Genomic DNA, 21,800 nt, shown 5'->3' with positions numbered 1-21,800 from the left:
AAAAACAACTTTATTTAACTGAAAGTAAGGAGCGACATTAAACTTAAAAAAACGAAATTATTAAACTAGGTTGAACTAACTGAACTAAACTAGGTTGATATACAAGTGATCAGATCTGTAACACATTCTTTGGTCGAGATTCCTTAGTGTATATCGCATTTTTGGGATTTGCGGACAAGTATAGCAGCACTAAAAAATATGTTCTCAAATTTTGTCTTGAAAAGATATTGTACATATTCGTTACAAATTAAAGTTTACTAGATTTATTAATATAAGGTTCTTGGATAAGCACGACTTCAGGGCATAAGTCGACTAGTGTTTTTTTTCTAGTTTTGCCGCTACAGCATAACAATGTTATAAGTTAATTTATAAAAACTATAAGTTATTCTTATACTTATTTACATGAGACGCGTTCTACATTCATGATACATAATCAATATTTTTTTCTCTGGATACAAGCTCTGAAATTTGGCAATGACATGTTTAAAAATCTCAAAAGTAGATGAAGAGCAAAGTGACCTTACTTACAAGTTCAATCTAATTTCATTGCAAATTCTGATTTATGTTCAATTGAAAAGAGTTATGTGCTGATGACCTTACCAGATTTCAATTACTGCTCAAAATTCATTCTGAGGAAAACTTCATTAACGATTTTGACCCTTTAGGTATTCATTGTGTATTCACTCGAAATGCCCTAGATTCAGGCGGCTTAAAACGCCGACAGTTCAAACTGGTCACATGGGATATTAACATCATCCTATTTTCAAATGCCGACAGCCGAAACCGTCCACAGGGGAGGCCAAAATCATCCTGGGACAGCGGACTATGAGATTATAAGTGATAGGCTTAACCAACGAAAAAGCTTGAAAAATAATTGTTTTCTGTGTTTCTGAATCAGTTTAGAATTGTTTGCATTCAAGTAAAGAAGCAATGTCGTATAAAATTGTGCCAGCACAGAAAGCGAAACCAGGAGATTACAAATTCACCAGTTACTCCCGTCACCCACCCGGCACCTTCTACTTTTGTCAGTTTTTACCCTGTCTAGGATGAAATGGCACCCTCCCAGCACCGGCACCCGGAGTACACGGGTTTGGGGAGTGAGCAGCCCCTTGTCTCATCCCCAATTAGGGACTGAAACCTAAAATTTATCCATTCGTTGGCATTTAGAGTCGTGAGCATTTTGAGTTATTGGCATTTTTGTGGGCATTTTGAGTGTTAGCCTTTGAAATTACTAAAAATACTTTATCATAAGGAGTGAGGCACTGAGGAGGGGACGAACCCCCTCATATAAGTAATAATTCCCGGTTGTTTTAAGTTTTGATTTTACTCCCTAGTTTCAGTTGAAAAAAACTTTTTTTTTTCATTGTTTTTTTTTTTTAATTATGCTTGGAAAATCCAGTCCCCTTCCCCCTTCATGGAAATTCTCTTCTACCCTCATAAATTCCTCTATGTAGAGATCCTATAACGTAAACCCTCCCACCAACCCCTACACCAGATAAAATCCCTCCCCCCCCTGAAAACGTCTCTCTCTGAAATATAAATCGAATTTGTGGTGTAGAGTATCTTTAATATATATCACCATAAGGGCAAATATTTACTAAAAAACTGACCTATTTCTATGGACACTTTAATTATGCATGCTCAACTTAGTTTTGACAATATTTTTTGCAAAAATTAAATTTCAGCAGGGGGAAGGGTAAACTGAGGTCTGAGGGGAATACTTGGGTCCTGAGGTGGCAGTTTCCCCTATTCCCAACATTAAATTAGGTTTTGAGCTCTACAAATGCCATTTACCATCCCAAAACATACTTTCCAACCCCCCCCCCCCCCCTTGAGAAACACCCCCGCGTAAAAATACACGACCCCCCAAGTAAATACCCCCTCCCCCCAGAAAATACCCCTAGCGGAAAATAAGGCTTTTCAAATGCGAGAATTCTGTTTGAGTTTTTTTTTGTAGGGGGAAGGAATTTTGGTACCTGCGCATTATAGGCCACTCACTCAAGTTTACGCTATGTAAAAATCGAGCAAACATACCGGTTTCTTAGTTTATTTCTTTTAGCTTTACGTGAGACAAGACAAGTGATAGAATAGATAGGAAATATATATAATTTGGGCTATACATTTGCAAATAAAGAGGTTGGGGTAAAGTATTTGGACAGTTCGAAGACAGAAAACAACTCTTACTTCATAATATGCAAAATAATTGTACGAAACCCATTTTACACACATATCCGCTATACTTTACCCCCTCCACCGAATGTGCAAATATATAGCCCAAATTTGTTTCTTAAGTAACGAAAAAAACTAACGATGAAACCATTTGTTGTTGAGTTTTACACATCGTTAACAGTGCTTGTGCCTTATACGCCACTCACTCAAGTTTACGATTTAAAAGTTTTATAGTTTGAGAAATTTACGAGAAATTATAGTTTCAAAAATTACAAGTTTTACACAGCGTAAACTTGAATGAGTGGTAATATAAGAAACAAGTACCAAAATGCCTTCCCCTTGGGGAAATAAAAGAATAAGTCGTATAAAATTTTAAATTTCGAAAACCTTATTTTCCGGTGGGGGGGGGGTACTTACCTCTAGGTAAGTACCCTTTGAGTGAGTCTTCACTCACTCAAAGCAAGATTTAAACTGAGGCAGTGTTCAGTGGTTAGCTGTAGAGGTAAGAGCATTAACCAACATGAAAGGATCCTGTTTAGACAAGATAGATGAGCCATACAGGTTGTGTAAATATTAGTGCTTATAATGTCTTATAAATTTTTGTCATGTCTTAGTTCTAACCCCTTTGTAAACTTTGAAAGTAGGTTAGATACATAATAAAATTCTGTGAAATTCTCACTTCCTAAATGACTACATTAATATTATAAATTATGAGTATTTGCAGTAACTGACAAACTAGGTCAGTTCCTTTCACATGCTTTGATGTTTATTTCCTTGATTTAGTGAATATAACCCACCATTTTAGAGTGCTTTATTCAGGTCTTTTTCTTGTTCTGGTCCACAAAAGTGGGCGTGGGTTCAAATTGGGAGAGTTATGGGCTGACATGGTGGAAAGGAGTTCCACACATGGGATATATGCCGACAGGTCAGAAAAGAGATCCGTACAATGAGAAAATAGTAGATAATAAAAGAATTGAATAATTTTTGAAAAAGATCGAATAATAATGTAAAAAAGCCATACATCTTTTTTGTTTATCTGTTAGCCTATGTATCTAGAATTTTGTAAAAAAAAATAGGAACACTCTACCAGGTCTGAGACCTGAGATATTGCGATTTTAGTAAATCCCGACAATGGTTTACCAATAAAAAAAAAATTTCTGATTATAATATTTTTATTATTTTTGGAGTTGAGATAGGTTAGTGAATGTATTTTTTCTTTATTTTAAATATATTAATTAAATATTATGCAAAGTTTCATGGTGATATCTCATTTGGTATTTATCAATAGAATAGCAAAACCAATAATTGTGCCAAGTTTCATCAAAATCTAAAGAGGTGGGTTTCAAATTAATTATTTACTGTGTGATTTGACATGGAATGACCCCTAGGGTATATTCCTGGAGGGGGTATTTTCCACCGGTGAGGGAAAATTTTCCACGGTGGTTATTTTCTAGGGGGGGGGATATTTTTAGGGAGAGTATATTCTGTGGGGGTCAATATTCCTGGGGGTAGTTTCAACAGGGACTATTTTCTACAGGAGGGTAAGCGCAGGGATATTTTCTGTGTGAGGGAGGGGGGGTAAACACCAGCCACTGGTTCACCCTGCTTCGCTTTCAAGGAAACACAACCATTTTACTTGATCTGCCAAATTTCCTTTGTTTTTAGTAGCATCCTTGCGATTGGGCCTTGTTCCAAGATGTTAATGTCTTATTTGAGTGATTGCGGGTTTTGAAATCTCTTGGGGGGAACTGTTGGAAACAGAAAGTTTTTATTTGTCACCGGATTGAAATCACGACTTGAAAACGTTTGAAAACAAAAAAAGGTTGAAATGAGATTTGTTCTAAAATAGAACTCAGAGAAGCACCACATTTTATAAGACTGTTCTATTTTTTAATTTGTATACTGTTCGGAGTCTGGAATATTGCATTGCTAAAAGTTCTTGTAAGTGTCTGTTAGTTTCATAAAAGAATTAGGCCTACTTCTGAGAAGACTTGTGTTTTCAGTTAAAGGGAGGAGGGAGGCGTAGCCCAAAAAGCATTTTTGAGCTGATGATTTGTTAAGTTTCTTCTAATGCATCAAAATAAAGTAGAAATGGAGGTAAAATTCTAGTTAATTGACCTCTTGCTATCACGAAAAGGGTTTAGGTTAGGAAAATGAAACTTTCAGGGATGGGTCTACAGGTTAAAGTATATCCTGGGAAGGTATTTTAAAGTACCCACCTCGGTAAAATTTTAGTTAATTGACTTCTTGTTATCTCAGAAAGGGTTTTGGGTAGGAAAATGAAACTTTCAGGAATGAATCTACAGACTAAAGTATGTCCCGGGAAGGTATTTTGAAGCAGCTACCTTCACTCATTCTCCCTCTGGATGGACCAGACCTTTGATGACCTTTAAAAATATGTGTGTTACAAAAGCGAAACCTTGCAAAATAGGTCTTCTGCTTAATTGAAGTACAACAAAATTGTTTTCAGCTTCATAACTTCGCTCAATTCTAGTTTACAAGGTTTTAAAGATATGCAAATATATTTCCTAAATTTTGAAAAAAAATATTGATTTGGCTTAAAATTCTATTCAAATAGCAGGAATTGCATTTTCAGAACAAAAGGCAGAGAAAAACCCAACTAGTAACTGAATATTAATGTAAAATGTTGTTTTGTCAAAATTTCAATAGGTATAAACCTGTCATGTTGGCAAATTTCCGGGCCCTCTAGAGGGAGAAGGAGTAGAGGTAGGTACTTCAAAATACCTTTCTGGGACATACTTTAGCCTGTAGACCCATCCCTGAAAGTTTCATTTTCCTAACCTAAACCCTTTCCAAGATAGTAAGAAGTCAATTAACTAGAATTCTACCGTAAATATTATTGTATTCTTATTTATTACGTTTATTCTAAATAAAAAGAGAGGATAGATTTCGTTTGACTCTTTCTCTCAACTCTGCTTTTTAAAACAGTACAAAACTTTAGCGTAAAGAGCAGGGCGTTGATGAGGAACCAGCTCTTTTCATATACGAAGTAATTTCTGTTCGTTTTAAGTTTTAATGTCGCTCCTTACTTTGAGCTAAAAAAACTTGTTTTTTTTTATTTAATTAATGAATAAAAACGATAGTTGTACGTAACCAAAACATTGGTCATTGAAAAAATGGTAAAAATATTAATTCGGTCAAAGTTTCACCTGAGTTTCAAATATATTTCTGACTTGTATAATTTACATAAATGTAAGGAAAACTACAGACTGGATTTAAAATGACCAGTTGAAAATTGTTTACACTCTTGTGAAGGATTTCATTTTTAGTACTGGTCTGTTGTAGCAACCTGACAATATTAGAAGCCATTGTATTTTTTGAAAAACCTTTATGTTCATAAGTCTTGAATATTTCTACAGATTTTTACTTTGACAGGTATGGTCAGTAGCTTTTTCATCGTTGTGGTTTTTCAACTATTGAATTTAGCCAACAATCTTAGATAAACAAGGATTATTTATTCATAATACCAGATTAGCTGCTTCTGAATTAATTTCTTTATAAAGGTGACATTCAGAGATATTTTGGATCCTTGTTCTTACTTTGAAAGGAACAAAGGATGTCATTAGGGATAATCTTGTTCATTTATAGTGTTCAACTAATTGGGAATTTCAAAACTTGTTACGTAAACTATGGACTAAAAATAGTTTTAGAAATATAGCTAAATAATTTCAATTCAAGTTACAAAAGTAAATTCAAAGTTACAAATGGTTTCATATTTTTGAATTTTTGGATGGAATCTTAGTTGGTTAGCAAAAATAGGTTTTTGTACGGTGCAAGTTTTCATGGGTATTACTTGGAATAAAAAGGGGGCTTACCAAAATAAAGGCCCTACCTTCAGCCTGACCCACACATTCATGAAAGAGGAACATCTATTCATGCCAGATAAGATGATACACGTTTATAACCAATAACAACCCAATAAATGCATGGTACAAACCCACAAAAGTCCCTAGATCTCTAAAAGTAGGGTACGTAAAATTCATCCTCAGTAAAAGGAGGTTCGATTTTGTTTTCACAGAAGATACAAAGTATCTCAAACCTAGCATCTGAACAACGGGGATGGATATAGAAGATCAAACAATGGATTTTCATAAGTTTTCCGTCATGGTTGACGTATCCTTACAGGATCAGTCTGGGCACAAACAACTTTTAACCTAATTGATTGTCTTAGTTCGAGCCTACTCTTCAGCTCATGTATGGTTAACAGAATTGCAACTTTCACTTTTGAAGGAACTGGAAAAAACTTTTAATCTACTGTCAGGGGAGACTAGTCTTCGTCTCTCCATTTTTTAAACAAACCAATTTTACACTGACAAATCACAAAGTGTTAACAGGTTGACTGATTCATAACAATACGTGTTTTTTATTATCCAAAGGACGATAGTTGTCACGCTCGATTAAGAAGGCCAACTTTACTTGAAAAGGATAGTAATCTCAACAAGTATGCTTTAATTTGTTGTTTTCATGTTAGAAAATACCGTAGGGAATTACTTGCCAAGAAACCGCCTTCACAAGGAGTTTCCTTTTTTTGCTGAAATTTTTAAATTGGTATTTAGTTCAGTTGGTTAAGTATGCATTGCTCGGGTAACCTCTAAGTGACAAAATAGAAAAGTTATTGCTAGAAAAAAGCTACCTGCATTAACAGTTGAAGGCGCGTTCTCCCAAACGTGAAGCATAAGTAGGACAGAGCTTGATGGCTAGATATTTTGAAATTTCAACGTGTAGAATTAGGATATTATACATAATTTTCCTAATTGTTTTAGATACAGCGTCTTTTGATGCTTCCTACTGGGGAATAGAGGATTAATATTGATGTAGTGGAGAGGATACCAAGAAGTTTTGTCAGAAGTGGTTTTTTATATAAATGCTCGGTCAAACTCTATCCATATCATGGGGACTTCACCCCTCCCCCCTTGATCAATCACTGGCACTACCGTATCGTGTAGAGTAGTTGAAAAAACCTGATATCAGGCATAGATATTGGATAATCTGTTGTAACTCAAGAAACTCAGTATTGAATAATGAGAAAGTAAAAATACCAAGGTAAAAAGAAACAGAAAGGGCACTCATAAAATTTTTGTGAAAGGTAAGGGGTAAGAGAACAAATTTTAGGCTAAAAAGAAGAAAAAAACCTATCAATGAAAAAACACTTGATTTTTTCATACAAAATAAAAGAAACTTCAAGTAAGGGGTAAGAGAAGACATTTTAGGCTAAAAGGGAATGAAATTATTTAGCATTACTATACTTTTTAGACTTTGAGATGCAGTTTACAAAGCTTGGAGCGAAGAACAGTTCGCTTCATAACTGACGGCATAGAAGTAAGATTGATCAAATCGACAACTTCACTTACCTAGATGGAATTATTAGAAAAAATTTCATAGATAAAATGAAAATGTCAAAAACAGAATAGCAAAGGCCTAAATTTCTACTTCACAATTCAAAAAAGTTTCGTAGATCATGAACATAAGTCGGTGAAATTATATTATGATATTAGAATCAACAGCGATAACAGTGGTCAGTATGGCTCTGAAAGGTAGCACTCCGAATCACAAAAGAGGATTTGTTAAATACTTTCCAAAGGAATTGCCTAAAGATCATTTTGTGCACCCGTCTAACTGACCATATTTCAAACAACAGACCGTGATAAAAAAAGTGGATGCATTCTAATTTCTAGAAAAGTTGATGAAATTTCAATTTCTAGAAATGATGAAAGAAAGGTTGAAATGGTTGGGCAATACTCTGGGGAAGACAAATAACAGATTACCAAAGATCGTCCCTTTACGCCAATAATCTAGGCACAAAAAGCAGATAATCCCTGGATTAGTTAGTTAGGAGGGATTCAGCGAAAATATAAATTTCTTAGGAGGGTGTAAAGAGGGATGATTTGAAAAGATTACGATGGAGGAGTGTTTGTGTAGCTGTGCCAACATCAGGTGGATTGGTGTTGCACATAGTTACTAGTAGCAATAGTAGTATTAATGGATTTTAACATGGTTCAATCTTCACTTACCACTCACTATTATGAACAACTTAATTTTTTTTCTTTTGTTCCAAATTTATCGTATAGAAAACAATGGCTGTGGTTTTCTGAAGAGTACTTTGTATATCAATTTTCAAGGGACACGGTCCCTTGCTCTATTGTGGCCGCCCAAATTTCTTATTTATTTCTCTTCTCACCAAAGTTTGACATTTACATACTAGTGCTTTCTGAATAAAAAAACAGCCTTATCGATGATATAATAAATAGTTAACATACTTTTAGTAGAATGGTTTGAGCCCGGAAACTGCAAATCAAATTATGCGACATGCAAAACAATTACTATTTCCAGAAAGTATAAAATAATGATAAGCTGGAATATCTCTTTAGTAGAAAAAAATTTCTTTTGCAGTCAATAGATTTTTATACAATCAACAATGTTTTTTTTTAATCAATTTCTTACGCCAAACTTCGGAATTTTTATGGTGTGTATAGCTCTTCTTCTTTGTTTTGATTTGTTTACAATGGTTTGGCCTTTTTCTGAGTTTATTAAGCTTTTTCTGAGTTTAACAAAACGCTTCTTAATATTTGATATAATACTCTCAGAAACGTAAAATACTTTCAAAAAATTCTTAGTTAAAGATACCAAAGGAGTTTTTGGGCCTTTTATCCCGTGAAAGAATAAGTAGCAAAATTTATTTTATAAAAAACAGCTTAAGGTTTTATTGAATAATTGTCTGAGAATTTCAACTAAAAATAATTCTTACGTGTCACTAATAAATAGTTAATTCTATGTAATATATATTTTCATGTGGGTTTGAAACTGTTGTGTGCTTGGGACTGTCAAATTATTTTCAGAACTCTGAACCGTAGATCATGTTATATCAGTGAGAATGAACACTTCTTAAATGAAATTGCTCGTTGAGACGTAGTTAGCATCGTTGTCTTTGATCTGTCTAAAGTTAGATAGGTGTTACATGAATTAAAAAGCGAATAACATCATATCATGAAAAAGCAAAAACTTTCAAATAGTAATCACAGCGGCGCCATCAATATAAAAGTGCAACTAATTTATCCGGATATTCACTATCGTAAGTATTAAGTAGCGTAAATTACGTGATTTTGCTAGGGTCTATTCCAATCGATATTTTTCCGTTCACATTCAAACATATGTACTATCCTCATTATTCTAAAAATAACTTTTAGGAATTAGCAAACATTTTGAATTTTGTTAAAAAAGTCAATAAAAGAAAAAATGCCTCTCGGCTAGATAAAAGAAAAAAAATGCATACTGGCTACATCCACCTAGCCAACACTTTTTTATCAATTGCTGCCCCTGTTTACAATTATAGTGAAACAAGTTTCAACTCATGCAATTAAAAAATTCCATACTAATTTTTAATGTTACAATTTCATAATGTAACGATCACTAGTACCTAAAAATATAGTGTTTTTTTTTTTAATAAATGAAGCGAGATTAGCCATACCTACAGTCTATTAGAATTAGTTAGATGCATAGAAGGTCAAATTCTTCCTATTGCTACTATTTATTCTATCCTGAAACTTGGCAAAACTTCTTGTATTTGTCAAAACCTTATCACAAATTGTTGTAGAATTTGGCCTCTATAGTTTTATTTAGAGCCTATCAGTAAACACGAAAACCCTCTTAAAAACTTTGAGTATATCACTATAGTTTGCCGCTAATAATTAGAGAAAAATACGATAAGAAAAAAATACAATAATTAAATACATAGAAAAAAAGGGAGCCATCTGTTATCATGACTAAGCCGAAAAATGCTTAACTTTCTAAGTAGCATTAGGATACTCGTTACGGATACTTCCTAAGTAGCAATACTCACTAGTTACGTGAGCAAAGTGAAATTACAATTTATGTTAAGTAAATTAAGCAGATATCCTCTGCAATATTGCACAGGACGAAAAAACAATATGGATTCGACATAACAGTTGAATTCGGTCTGCTTTCATTTAAGAAAAAGGATAATTATTTACCAAATCCACGGTGACAATCTGGTCAGTGCCAGGTTTCGTTCTTGTTTATTTCCGCGCTTGTCTGAGTTTTTCGATGTTTCTCACGGTATTTGGACATAACTGGCAGCGTAGCATAGAAGTAAACTTAAATGAATTTAAATAATTCAACGTCGAAAAACTAATGTTTAAAAATAGTAGACGTTAAGTCAATTGTAACTATTTTTTTAAGTGTATATCGTTAAAACATACAGAAGTATATCATTTACAGAAAATTTTAGGCTGACTTGAAATGGAAAAAACATATTTGGAGCAAAAACATGCTGCCTCTGAGATTACATTCTCTAGCATTTTTAAAGGAAACCCAAAAAGAAACATGAAAGAAGCTTTTGAAGAGGCTGAAAAAGTTAAGGTAAGTCAAATTCTAGCGCTTTTAATTGTTGAAATATTATTTCTTATGGAGCCTAGACCTATTGCCAGATTCCAAGGGGTGTAATAATATTTTTACTAATGGATTATTCAGATAGCTAAGAAACAAACATAACCTCTACAGGCTTGTCAGAATTGTATCCCAAATCCAAATTTAACATTCAATTGGGTGAGAAAGGAACTTCACTCCCACCTCTATAGGTATATTCTAATTTAGGGGTCATAGGTCTATTAGGTGGCACATTAGGTGGTGGGGTGATGTCCACCCTCACCTCTGTATTCAGAATTGCATCCTAAATCCAATCTTAACATTCATTTACATTAGGAATGAGCTTTGCCACCTAACCCTGCCCTTAATGTGAAAATATGCTTATATAGGCTACCAATAATCAGAATAGGCCTATATTATGAATCAAACAGTTCATGGTAACAAACTTTAGTAAGGAGCAACCCAGCTCAATAGTAAATGAAACTCTAAAAAACAATTTTGATACCAACAGACATAGCCTATCAAAAGAATTGAATTTTTATGAAAATTTTAAATATACAAGTTTTTATCAAATTTATTCTTACTCATTAAGAGTAATGAGCCTGAGAAAATTTGCATTGTTTTGGAAAATAGGGGGAAACATCCACTAAAAGTCATACAATCTAAACAAAATCACACCATTGCATTCTGCATATCAGAGAACCCTACTGTAGAAGTTTCAAGCTCTTATCTACAAAAATATCAAACTTAGTATTTTTTGCCAGAAGACCAATCATATGTACATGTTTATTTGTTTGTTTTTTTTTCTCTAGGGGTGATTGTACTGACCAAGTGGTCCTAGAATTCTTGAGGGAGGGCTCATTCTAACAAAAATTAGAAGTTCTAGTGGCCTTTTTAAGTGATGAAAAAATTAGAGGGCACCTAGGCCCCCTTCCATGCTCATTTTTTCCCCAAAGTCAACAGATCAAAATTTTGAGATAGCCGTCTTGTTCAGCATAGTCAAAAAACATAATAACTGTGTCTTTGGGGCTGACTTGCTCCCCCACAGTCCCTAGGGGAGGGGCTGCAAGTTACAAACTTTGACCAGCATTTATATACAGTAATGATTATTTGGAAGTGTACATACCTTTTCAGGATGATTTATTGGTTTGGGGGGGGGGTTGAGGGGAGAGGGCTACATGGGAGGATTTCCCTTGGAGGAATTTGTCATGGGAGAAGAGAAATTCAATGAAGTTGGTGCAGGATTCTCTAGCATTATTGTGAAAAAATAAGTATGAAAAAGTTTTTTCAGCTAATCATAAGGACCAGCATTAAAACTTAAAATGAATGGAGATTACTATGCATTTGGGGGATCCATCTCTTCCTAAATAGCTTGCTCTTTATGCAAAAGTATTTTTTAGTAATTTGAACTATTTGTTCTACAGCCTTTGTGATTCAGGGGTCAATCTTAAAGAATTGGGACAAAATTAAAGCTTTAGTTTAAAAAGTGAGGTATTAATGAGGGGGCAAACCCCCTCATATATATAATAAAAATATACAAATATAGAAGTTTGTTATGTAAGTTAATTTGTAAGTTATGTATATTTTTTACTAATAAAAATGTTCATTAAAAATTATAGTTGCCTTTTTAAGTAACCAAAAAATTGGAGGGCAACTAGGCCTTCTCTCCCATCCCTTTTCTCAAAATCATCTCATCAAAACTAGGAGAAATGTTAAAGTTACTTACTGTTTAATAAAGTAGAATTGAGAGAAGAGTAGACTTTTAGTGTAAAGAGTGGGAAGTTGAGGGAGGAACAGCCCCTTTCATACATGGAGTAATATCTGCTAGTTTTAAGTTTTAATGTTGCTCCTTACTTTCAGAAAAAAAAATGTTTTTTTTATTTAATTGGTATATACAGGGATGAGATAAAAGTTCATTTCTAACACAAATAATGTTAAATTTCGATTCAAGATGCAATTCTGCCTATAGATATAAGTTTGTTTCTTAGCTATCTGACTAATCTGTTAATATAAACACTACTCAAGAAAATATCCATAAAAAGAAAAAGACAATTAGGCTAGCCTATGCACTACAATTCTCCCCGGGGAAAGAAGATTTATAAGCTAGATCTAATAACAAAAGAGAGTAATATCATTTGAAATCACAATTATAAAATTAGAATGTAGTCTTTCTTCTATTTGTAAGATACATTCTGTGATGACCAAAAGTAAGGATCATTTCATTTATATCTATAGGCTACCACAATCCAAGATGTATTTTCTAGTCATTTAATACCATATGATAGAATACCATATGATAAAATACCTTAGAAGTATTTAATGGGTTTTTGCATATTAGAGAGGGGGAGCTTGCACAAGAATTATTTTAGCAATAGATTATATAAAATAAGAGGAATGTAAAGAAAGTAGAGAAAGCATTAAAACACGAATTAAGGAATACAAAGTAGAGGTCATAGATAATAGATGCAGCCAGACAGTATAATAGTAAAATATTGTAGGCCTACTGATATCTTAATAAAATAAGAGGGAATAGTCAATTTGGACTATTCCTGACCTGACTGTATCTTAAACAGTTAATTAGCACAAAAATGGGGTTTGTGTTTTATATGGCTGTAATTAGACCCCAGTACCATGTAAATAAGAAAAGACTGGTGGCAGCAGGACCAAAAATAGCAGCAATGGCACACAGTTGCTGCTGGTGAGATGTCTGTGACATGCTGCTAGTGCAATCAATGTTGAACATACACATTAATGTTTTTATCAGTCTTTCTCAAATCCCAGCTTTAATTTATAAGAAATTCAGGCCTTTCATGAGTTAAAAACTTTGTAAGTCACTGTCTGGACACTGGTTTTCTTTGTTATATATCATTAGACGTAGAAATCTGGTAGAAACAAAATGGTTTTGGCATTTCAGAACCCTTGCGTAATAGTTCAAGTATAGACTATCTATCTATTTTTAACATAACTAATTTTTAAACTAGTATTTTTTTCATCAAGCATTACTGCCTACAAAACTTCAAATACCATATAACAAAATTCGTCAATTATCTGGATAAAAACTTCGAATATTAATGCAAGTTGAAAAAAACTCCTTCAGGCAAACTTTGGAAGTCTATTAGAACTTTGGGATATGGCTATAATTATATAACTATGTGACTAATAGACAATAACTTTCTGGCAAGTGTGGCATTGTACATAATTTTATTACAATTTTCTCCCAAACTGAAGAGTGTTGCAGTCACTATCATCTCCAGTTTCTTCCCATGTTTTTAAACGGTAAAGAACAGTGCAATTCGATTCCTGATTGTTTCCAGTTCTTCTCAACTTCCTTCTCCTTTTTTAAATAGCCCCCTTGGCCACTTTTTCAGCCTTCATTGTTTGGCAATGTTCCTTCAGCCAGGAAAAATGTCAAAGAAAGTCATCGCTTGAAAAATAAAAATAAGGAGCATCAGTATCATCAGCAAGAGCATGTCATAATTCAACTATTCTTCAAGGTTGCAGATATCAGCAGTTTCTGTAACATATTGACTTTGGGCCAGTATTCTTGCAACATTTTATGTGCAATTAATACTGCAATGCAGATTACTTGAATCAAAGATAATGTCATGCTTCAATTTAGGCATCATTGCTTAGAATTGTACAGTAGAGGAGGCTGATGGAATTGGGAATATTACAATAAAGCAATTTACAGTGTCTGATGACTGTTTGATGGGTCCCTGTTTATGTTGAGTTGAAATATCACATATTTTCATGTTGGATTCATGACTTATTGAGAATCCAATCAGAGCCTTGAAAACTGGGTTTTGGATAACTTCAAAAGGAGAAAAGATTTTTTAATGAAACTTAATGTATAGGTTCCTTGTGTCAAAGGCAATTTTGAGTTCAGTTAAACTTTGAAAAATTTAAATAAAGCAGCTTACTTTAGCAGCAGGCTTGGTTGGGGGGTTTTGGATATGGCAAATCCAAACCAAGGGCATTTGAGATTTGAGTTATCTGAAAAGCTTCAAAAGGAAACAAATTGACATTTTCATAAATTGATTTGAATCAGAATGTAAAATCACATTTTATGTTCCTTGGCTTACATTCCCATTTATGAAGGGCACTCACAAAAAAAATAATCAAAAACAAATACCCTCAAAAGAAAATTCTTCAGAACCACATGGGATCCCTTCAATTACTGTGCCTTGATTTGAAAGCAATCAAAATGAAAGCAGTTGGTAAATCCAGATTGGTGTTTTATGCTAATGTTTTAGGAGTGAGAAAAAAACTTCCATATTGGCAAAACTAGACTTTGAATCAATTGTAGTTGTCTCAGTAGCTTCCTTGTCCATATCAGCATCTGGTTTCTCTTTTGTTGGAATTATACAGAAACAGGAGGTCTCCTCCAGTGCACATTTTGCACTGCTGTCTGCTGGCGGTTGCATGAAAACCAAAGAATCTTCTTGATTGACATGAAGCTGGGTAAGCTTGACCAAAAAGTTCTCTTGGATCCCTGTCAATTGAAATTTTTCAATCAAGTAATCCAGCACTGATCATGGAATCTTCAATAGGAAACCTGAAGTTTAGCTTCTCTTTCCAGCTTTACTTAAGGATCCTGATTGCTGTGGAATCTGACACATTGTGCACAAAATACTCTTCAAATTCTGGTCTACAAAGTATAGCTACTCCAAGTATAGAGTACAGTTCCCCTTCCATGACCTCCATAGCGTCGCTGAAAACGCTTAGAAATGTGGCAAGTTCACCTAGCTACTTCCATTCCTAGTCATCTTGGACCAACAGTCTTTGTCTATTCTTTTTGGAACTCCACATATTCCAGCTTTATTGGCAATAACACCATCCAGGAGAGCTTTAGTTGCACACATCTATCACTTCATTCAGAGAGTTGCTCTTTTGATATTTCGTTCTTGAGTTCATACTCCCTTGCCTGTTCTAGTCCTCTATATCTCATTGCACTTGTGATCAAATAATCAATCTTCTGTACATTTGGAAATCCATCAACCATCAGTAGGTTGTGTAAGCCATGGCCTAAATAGTCCCTAAAGAAACCCTTTAAAGTTGGCAAGCTTTCTTCACATTTGCTCCTTTATCTCAAACCACCTCATGGTCTTGCCAGAAAGTTTGAATGTCTTTACTACCTGCCTGTTTTATTCCCTGATGTTTTCAGCTGTATTCTGGTCAGCTCCAAAACATATAGTTAAAAAAGTGTAAATTTTTATCTCAAACTCAGCTGTCAAAAACAGTAGTCTATATCCTTGATATGAAAGCTTTCAGTACTTATCTGTCCAAATGTTAAATGCCAGATTATCATGCCCCCCTATGGCGTTTTTTATATCCTCAAGAACAGCAGAATGCAATGACGCATAAACGTCATCAACACCACCCTTGGCAGTATTTCGAGAATTAGGGAGGTCTTTTCTGTCAGCAACCATGTCATACTGTCTGCAAAGTCCCATAACCTGGTCCTTCAAGGAAGGAAAATAGCCGACAGTCTCTGGAACATTAAAGGGCTATGTCTCTGACGAACCAGTGTTTATTCTTGTGGCTAAGCGAAATATTTCCTCTTCTGGCTGCTGAAGTGGAGAATAATTTAGCAACTGACTGCTCTGACTGGACCCTGAAGTTTTTGTGCAAGAATTGACTTGACCTCATGATTCCCGGCATGATATGTACTGAAATGTATCCTCAGATTTGTTGTGCTTTAAAGAAAAGTATTTCTTTTTTAAAGGAAAAACACAGGAAACGCAGTACTTATTTTCTGTGTTATAACAGGCACAGCCAATTTCTCACTAAGGAGCCATCTAGAATAAGCACAGAGATGAGAAACACCCTAACTGCTGACAATATTTCTGGGTTAAGGCATGATTACTCTATATTTTAATTTACATAGGCTACCTTGCTCCCAGAGTAACAAATTTTAGGGTAGTTTGCTGCTAGAACAGAAGACAGAGGTTTTACAAATGAGACAAAAAAAGAAAAAAATACACAAGAATTTTTGGCGTGGGCTAACTTGAAAGGAAACTTTTTCTACTAATTGACAGTATGCTTCCATAGGATACTCCACCTAATAGCTACTAGTTATTATCATTTAAAGACATTGTCATTTAAAAATGATAGCCCCCCGACCCCTTCTGGATACCACCTTGATAGGATTCCGTTTCAGCTTTACATTAAATAATTAACTTTTTAACATTCTGGGTTTCAATTAAAAAAAAAAAATTATCATAAATACGACCACTCCCTACCATATCTCATATCTTGTTGCTCTGGATACCACCTTGATAGGATACTGTCTCTGCCTTAAATACAAAATAATAATTAAATTTTGGTATCTTTGCTTTCAACACAAATTAAGGTATTATCACTTAAACATAATACTCCCTACACCTCCCCTCCCTGGATACCACCTTGATGATACCGTCTAAGCTTTACATAAAAAAAAAAAATAATAATTGGACATCCCTGCTTTCTATAAAATGAAAATCGAGATATGGTTCAAACAAACACGGGAAATGATGTTAAACAGCTGAGTTTTCCTTGGAGGAAAAATTCAGCGTATGAATAAAGGTTACAATACCGTCAACAAAAATTTCGAAATTATTCAGATATACTCAATTTATTTGAAAACTGAGTCATATTTCATTGTGGCTTTCAATGAGATCCGAGGAATCTAGTAAAAGGGAGCACATACAAAAGCCAAATGAGGAACACAGCCAGCCACAAACGCCAGTAGCCTATGATAAATCCAAAAATACCCAAGGCAATGAACTAGTCCCAATGGGCGGCCCTAGGTCTACCAAATGTTGTCTATGGTTTTCCAGGAAATTCGATATTATTTATTTCTTCCTCCACCTTAATTGAAAAAAATCAAATTTTCGACACACCTGCTTTCAATTAAGAAAATTGATGTATTTTCATTTAAAGTGATAGCCCACTACACCCCCCCCCTATATGCAGTAATGTGCAATTTCTTATGTATCATATTTTGGGGTCACTACTGTTTTAATCTTCAATTCCTCAAACTTGTACATAGTTCATAGCAAAATTTTGTCTCTATAGGATGGTTTTTTGGGAGGGGATGTAATTTTTTTGGAAAGAAGATTGTGTTTCCTTTAATCTACCAGGTGTCCAATAATTGTGGATTAAACATTAAGAAAATGTTTTTAAAATTAACAAAAGAAAACGGAATTCAGCAAACTCATGATTCAGCTGTCACAACAATTTGTCGACTATCAGTTTGAGACCAATGTTGAGGGGCATGTCATATTAGTTCAAAAGGCAGTATGTACATCCACTTTATCAAAAAGGAGGATCTACAATATTTGAAGAATGACGGAGGGTGTTGATTTGCAACTCTCAGGACATGTTGAGGGGGATGCTGGAAATTACTTTGAGGGCCGCCAAGTCCCTTCCATGGCCTTTTTAGTTGCCCCTTATCCAAAATATTTGATCAAAATTTGAATTAGGTATGCTGTTCAAAATACTCGATTTTGAACTAACAAACCCTATTCGGATGACATAAACCCCCACAGCTCTGAAGAGGGATGCCAAACGTAATAAAGTACGATGTGTTCGTGCTGATTGTCAGAAAGACATATCATCAATGTCTGAGGAAGAGCAAAGTGTATTAAGCTGACAATTCCAGGGGATATTGAACTGTCAGAGGGCTACCAGTCCACCGCTCTTTCTAAATGCTTTCTTCTCTCATCACTTATCAAAATTTTGAAAAGGCAATTTTGTTCAAAACTGTCCAAAGGTCTCGCAAATTTATCATCATGGATGCAATATTCCTCACAGCCCCCATGGTAAGGATTGTAAATTATGCATTTTGCTCTTTTTCAATGCTTGCATCACCAGGAAAGTAGGGGGTGTTTGATTCCAGGTACATTTTAAAAAGCCAAGAGTATTAAGGTTAAACTTTTGGAAATGTTGAGACCGGATCCGGTGACATTGGGGGGAGTTGAAGGGGAAACCTGAAATCTTTCAAAACGCTGAGAGTGGAGAGATCAATGAAACTTGGTGGGAAAAATAAGCACAAGTCCTAGGTATGTGATTGACATAACTGGAACCGATCTGCTCTCTTTGGGGGAGCTGGGGGGGATTAATCCAAAAAATTAAAATAATAAGGTATTTTTAACTTACAAACGAGTGATTGGATCTTAATGAAATTTGATATTTTAAAGTACCTCGTAACTAAGACCTCTTATTTTAAATCCTGACCGGATCCAGTATCATTCGGGGGATTTTGGGTGGGGGCCAGAAATCTTGGAAAACGCTTAGAGTGGAGAGATCGGGATGAAACTTAGTGGGAAGATTAACCACAAGTACTAGATACGTGATTGACATAACCAGAACGGATCCACTCTCTTTGATGGAGTTGGTGGAGGGACCTAATTTGGTAATTCGGAAAATGAGAAAACATGAGGTATATTTACTTACGAACGGATGATTGGATCTTTATGAAACTTGATATTTAGAAGGATCTCGTGTCTCAGAGCCCTTGTTTTAAATCCTGACTGGATCCAGTGACATTGGGGGAGTTGGAGGCGGAAACCGGAAATTTTGGAAAAAATTATGCATTTTTGACTTGCGAATGGGTGATCAGATTTTAATTAAATTTGATATTTAGAAGGATCTCGTGTTTCAGAGCTCTTATTTTTCATCTTGACCGGATCCGGTGATATTGGTAGAATTGGAGGGGGAAACCGGAAATCTTGGAAAACGCTTAGAATGTAGAGATCGGGATGAAAGCAGCCCACTCGATGGTTAGGACACATCCGGCTTGTGTCCCCAGCCCTACTACCCAAAATTGCATTTGAAGGAAATAAGACTCGTCCAAGAGGCTGACCTCCCAAGCAATAGTGGAACACAAATTCTGACTACCCCTTTCCAGTACTGCAAAGGACTGAAAAATAGGAAGGCATATTAGAAATACTATCATGATGCTATTAGAGGAGGGGCCATGCAATTTTAGTGATAGTGTGTAAGAATTTTCTTAATCAATGAAATAGAACACTTTCCTTCGCTTTGTTTTTCTTTTCTGTTCTAAAACTCATGCTCCTTTGTGAACAACCATTGTAGTCTATTCCACTTTGGTAGACAATCAACTTTTCTGAAAAGTGACCAGTCGTATTAATTTGATATTTTGGATAGTTTTTACCTATCTGTGTTCATTTTTAAACCGATTCAAGAATTAAATATGCTATAAGTAATGGGCGACCTCCCCTACTTCTAGATCCTTTTAATTTAAATTTTGGATGGTTTGTACATTCCTACATTCAAGTTTGAATTGATTCAAAAATCAGATCTGCTTTAACGACTTTTCCCTACGTCTAAGTCGTTTTATTTGTGTATGTTATATGGTTTTTATGTAACTCTGTTCAATTTTAAGCTGGTTCAATGATAAAAACCTGGTATTAATCGCTCATTCCTGCTCTCGACTGATTTAATTTACAAATGTTGGATAGTTTGTACACTCCTATCCTCAGTTTTAATCCGATTCAACCCTCAAGTTCATCTTTAGAAAAATGGTAGCATAAAAATTGATGTGTATTTTTACTATGCTTATAGGTATTCGTCAGAATCAGGCCAACCAATGAAATCAAATCAAAGTGCCTTCAAATACAAGGGAATGGAATTTCGATTCAGTCACTAGGCAATCAAAGAATAAATCGGTTCAACTTCAGTGAAGTGCTTCTAGAAACGACCAAGCAGAAGGAAGTATTTGACAAGGCCGTTTTAGAGCCTGTGACCGATTTTTTACATGGAGAGGATGCATTGATATTCACATATGGAGCAACTAGTGCTGGAAAGACGTTTACAATGCAGGTAATTAAATTTAACCTCATTTAAAGGGATAGAGTATGGGGAGGGATAAAGAAAAAAAAATTCTATCTTTATGTTTATGTCTGGTTTACTAGTCAAACACTTAGCTGAGTGACAGAGAGAGAAGAAGGGGAACAAAGTTTAATCCCAATAAAGAGAGAAATGGCTAGAAAGAGTCAGACAAAAGGGATATTAAATCTCCATTTTGCATTAATGCCAAGTTAGGTCAATATGTTTATTTTGTGAGCCGTATATTGTAACTCTTTGGCATTTGTAGTTGCCAGGATAGGTCAATAGGTTTATTTTGTAAGCCATATGTTGTAACTCTTCGACATTTGTAGTTGCCAGGATTAATGCCAGGTTAAGTCAATATTCTATTTTGTGAACCATATGTTGTAACTCTTTGACATTTTTAGTTGCCAGGATTAAAGCCAGGATAGGTCAATATTCTATTTTGTGAGCCATATTTTGTAACTCTTTGGCATTTGTAGTTGCCAGGATATGTCAATATTTTATTTTGTGAGCCATATGTTATAACTCTTTGACATTTGTAGTTGCCAAGATTAATGCCAGGATAGGTCAATATATTTATTTTGTGAGCCATATGTTATAACTCTTTGACATTTGTAGTTGCCAAGATTAATGCCAGGATAGGTCAATATATTTATTTTGTGAGCCATATGTTATAACTCTTTGACATTTGTAGTTGTCAAGATTAATGCCAGGATAGGTCAATATATTTATTTTGTGAGCCATATGTTATAACTCTTTGACATTTGTAGTTGCCAAGATTAATGTCAGGATAGGTCAATATATTTATTTTGTGAGCCATATGTTATAACTCTTTGATATTTGTAGTTGCCAAGATTAATGCCAGGATAGGTCAATATATTTATTTTGTGAGCCATCTGTTGTAACTGTTTGACATTTGTAGTTACAGTACACTTTAAGTAGTTAGGCTTTGACAGTAGTTTATGTTATAGCAATTAAGTAACAGTTGATTTATTATCATTATTGTTTTTCAGCCTCTTTGAAGGGACAAAAGAGGTTGGGAAAATGAAAACTTCCTTGTTTCTGACATGTTTTTTTTTTCTGACAAAGGACAGACCTACGAAATTATTCAGATAACCATTTATTCTAGAATTGTGACTGCTTTTATACACATGATTGTTTTCAAACATATTCTTCTTTCATTTTGTACCTTAGTGATTTTTTGTTTCTTATTGGCGCTCTCCTTACGTTAACCTTAATATATGTATGGTGTACTTGTTGAAGTACTCATAAATTACTAGACTCTTGACGAACAAAACCTGGTTTGACCATTGTTATTTTTCAGAAAATTTAGTTGGTTTTAGATTAAGTATATTCATAATTACTTAGCTTAATCATAGCTTAGCCCACATTTT

At 34.6% G+C, this 21,800-nt stretch overlaps 1 protein-coding gene across 1 annotated transcript in view; it reads left to right on the top strand.

Annotated features, from left to right (window-relative positions):
- Window positions 1–10,336: 10,336 nt before the first annotated feature.
- The window catches only part of LOC136030688 (kinesin-like protein KIF20A), a 32,626-nt gene continuing 21,162 nt past the window's right edge, over window positions 10,337–21,800 (top strand). The window contains exons 1-2 of the mRNA XM_065709755.1: window positions 10,337–10,566; window positions 20,140–20,397. Coding sequence (XP_065565827.1) covers window positions 10,447–10,566; window positions 20,140–20,397 — 378 coding nt within the window. The 5' untranslated portion in view covers window positions 10,337–10,446. The remainder of the gene's footprint in view (window positions 10,567–20,139; window positions 20,398–21,800) is intronic.

The sequence above is a fragment of the Artemia franciscana genome, chromosome 8 (assembly GCF_032884065.1).
Source record: "Artemia franciscana chromosome 8, ASM3288406v1, whole genome shotgun sequence".
NCBI lineage: Eukaryota > Metazoa > Arthropoda > Branchiopoda > Anostraca > Artemiidae > Artemia > Artemia franciscana.
Note: the sequence above shows the minus strand (reverse complement) of the source record. Positions and strands in the feature narration are given on the sequence as shown.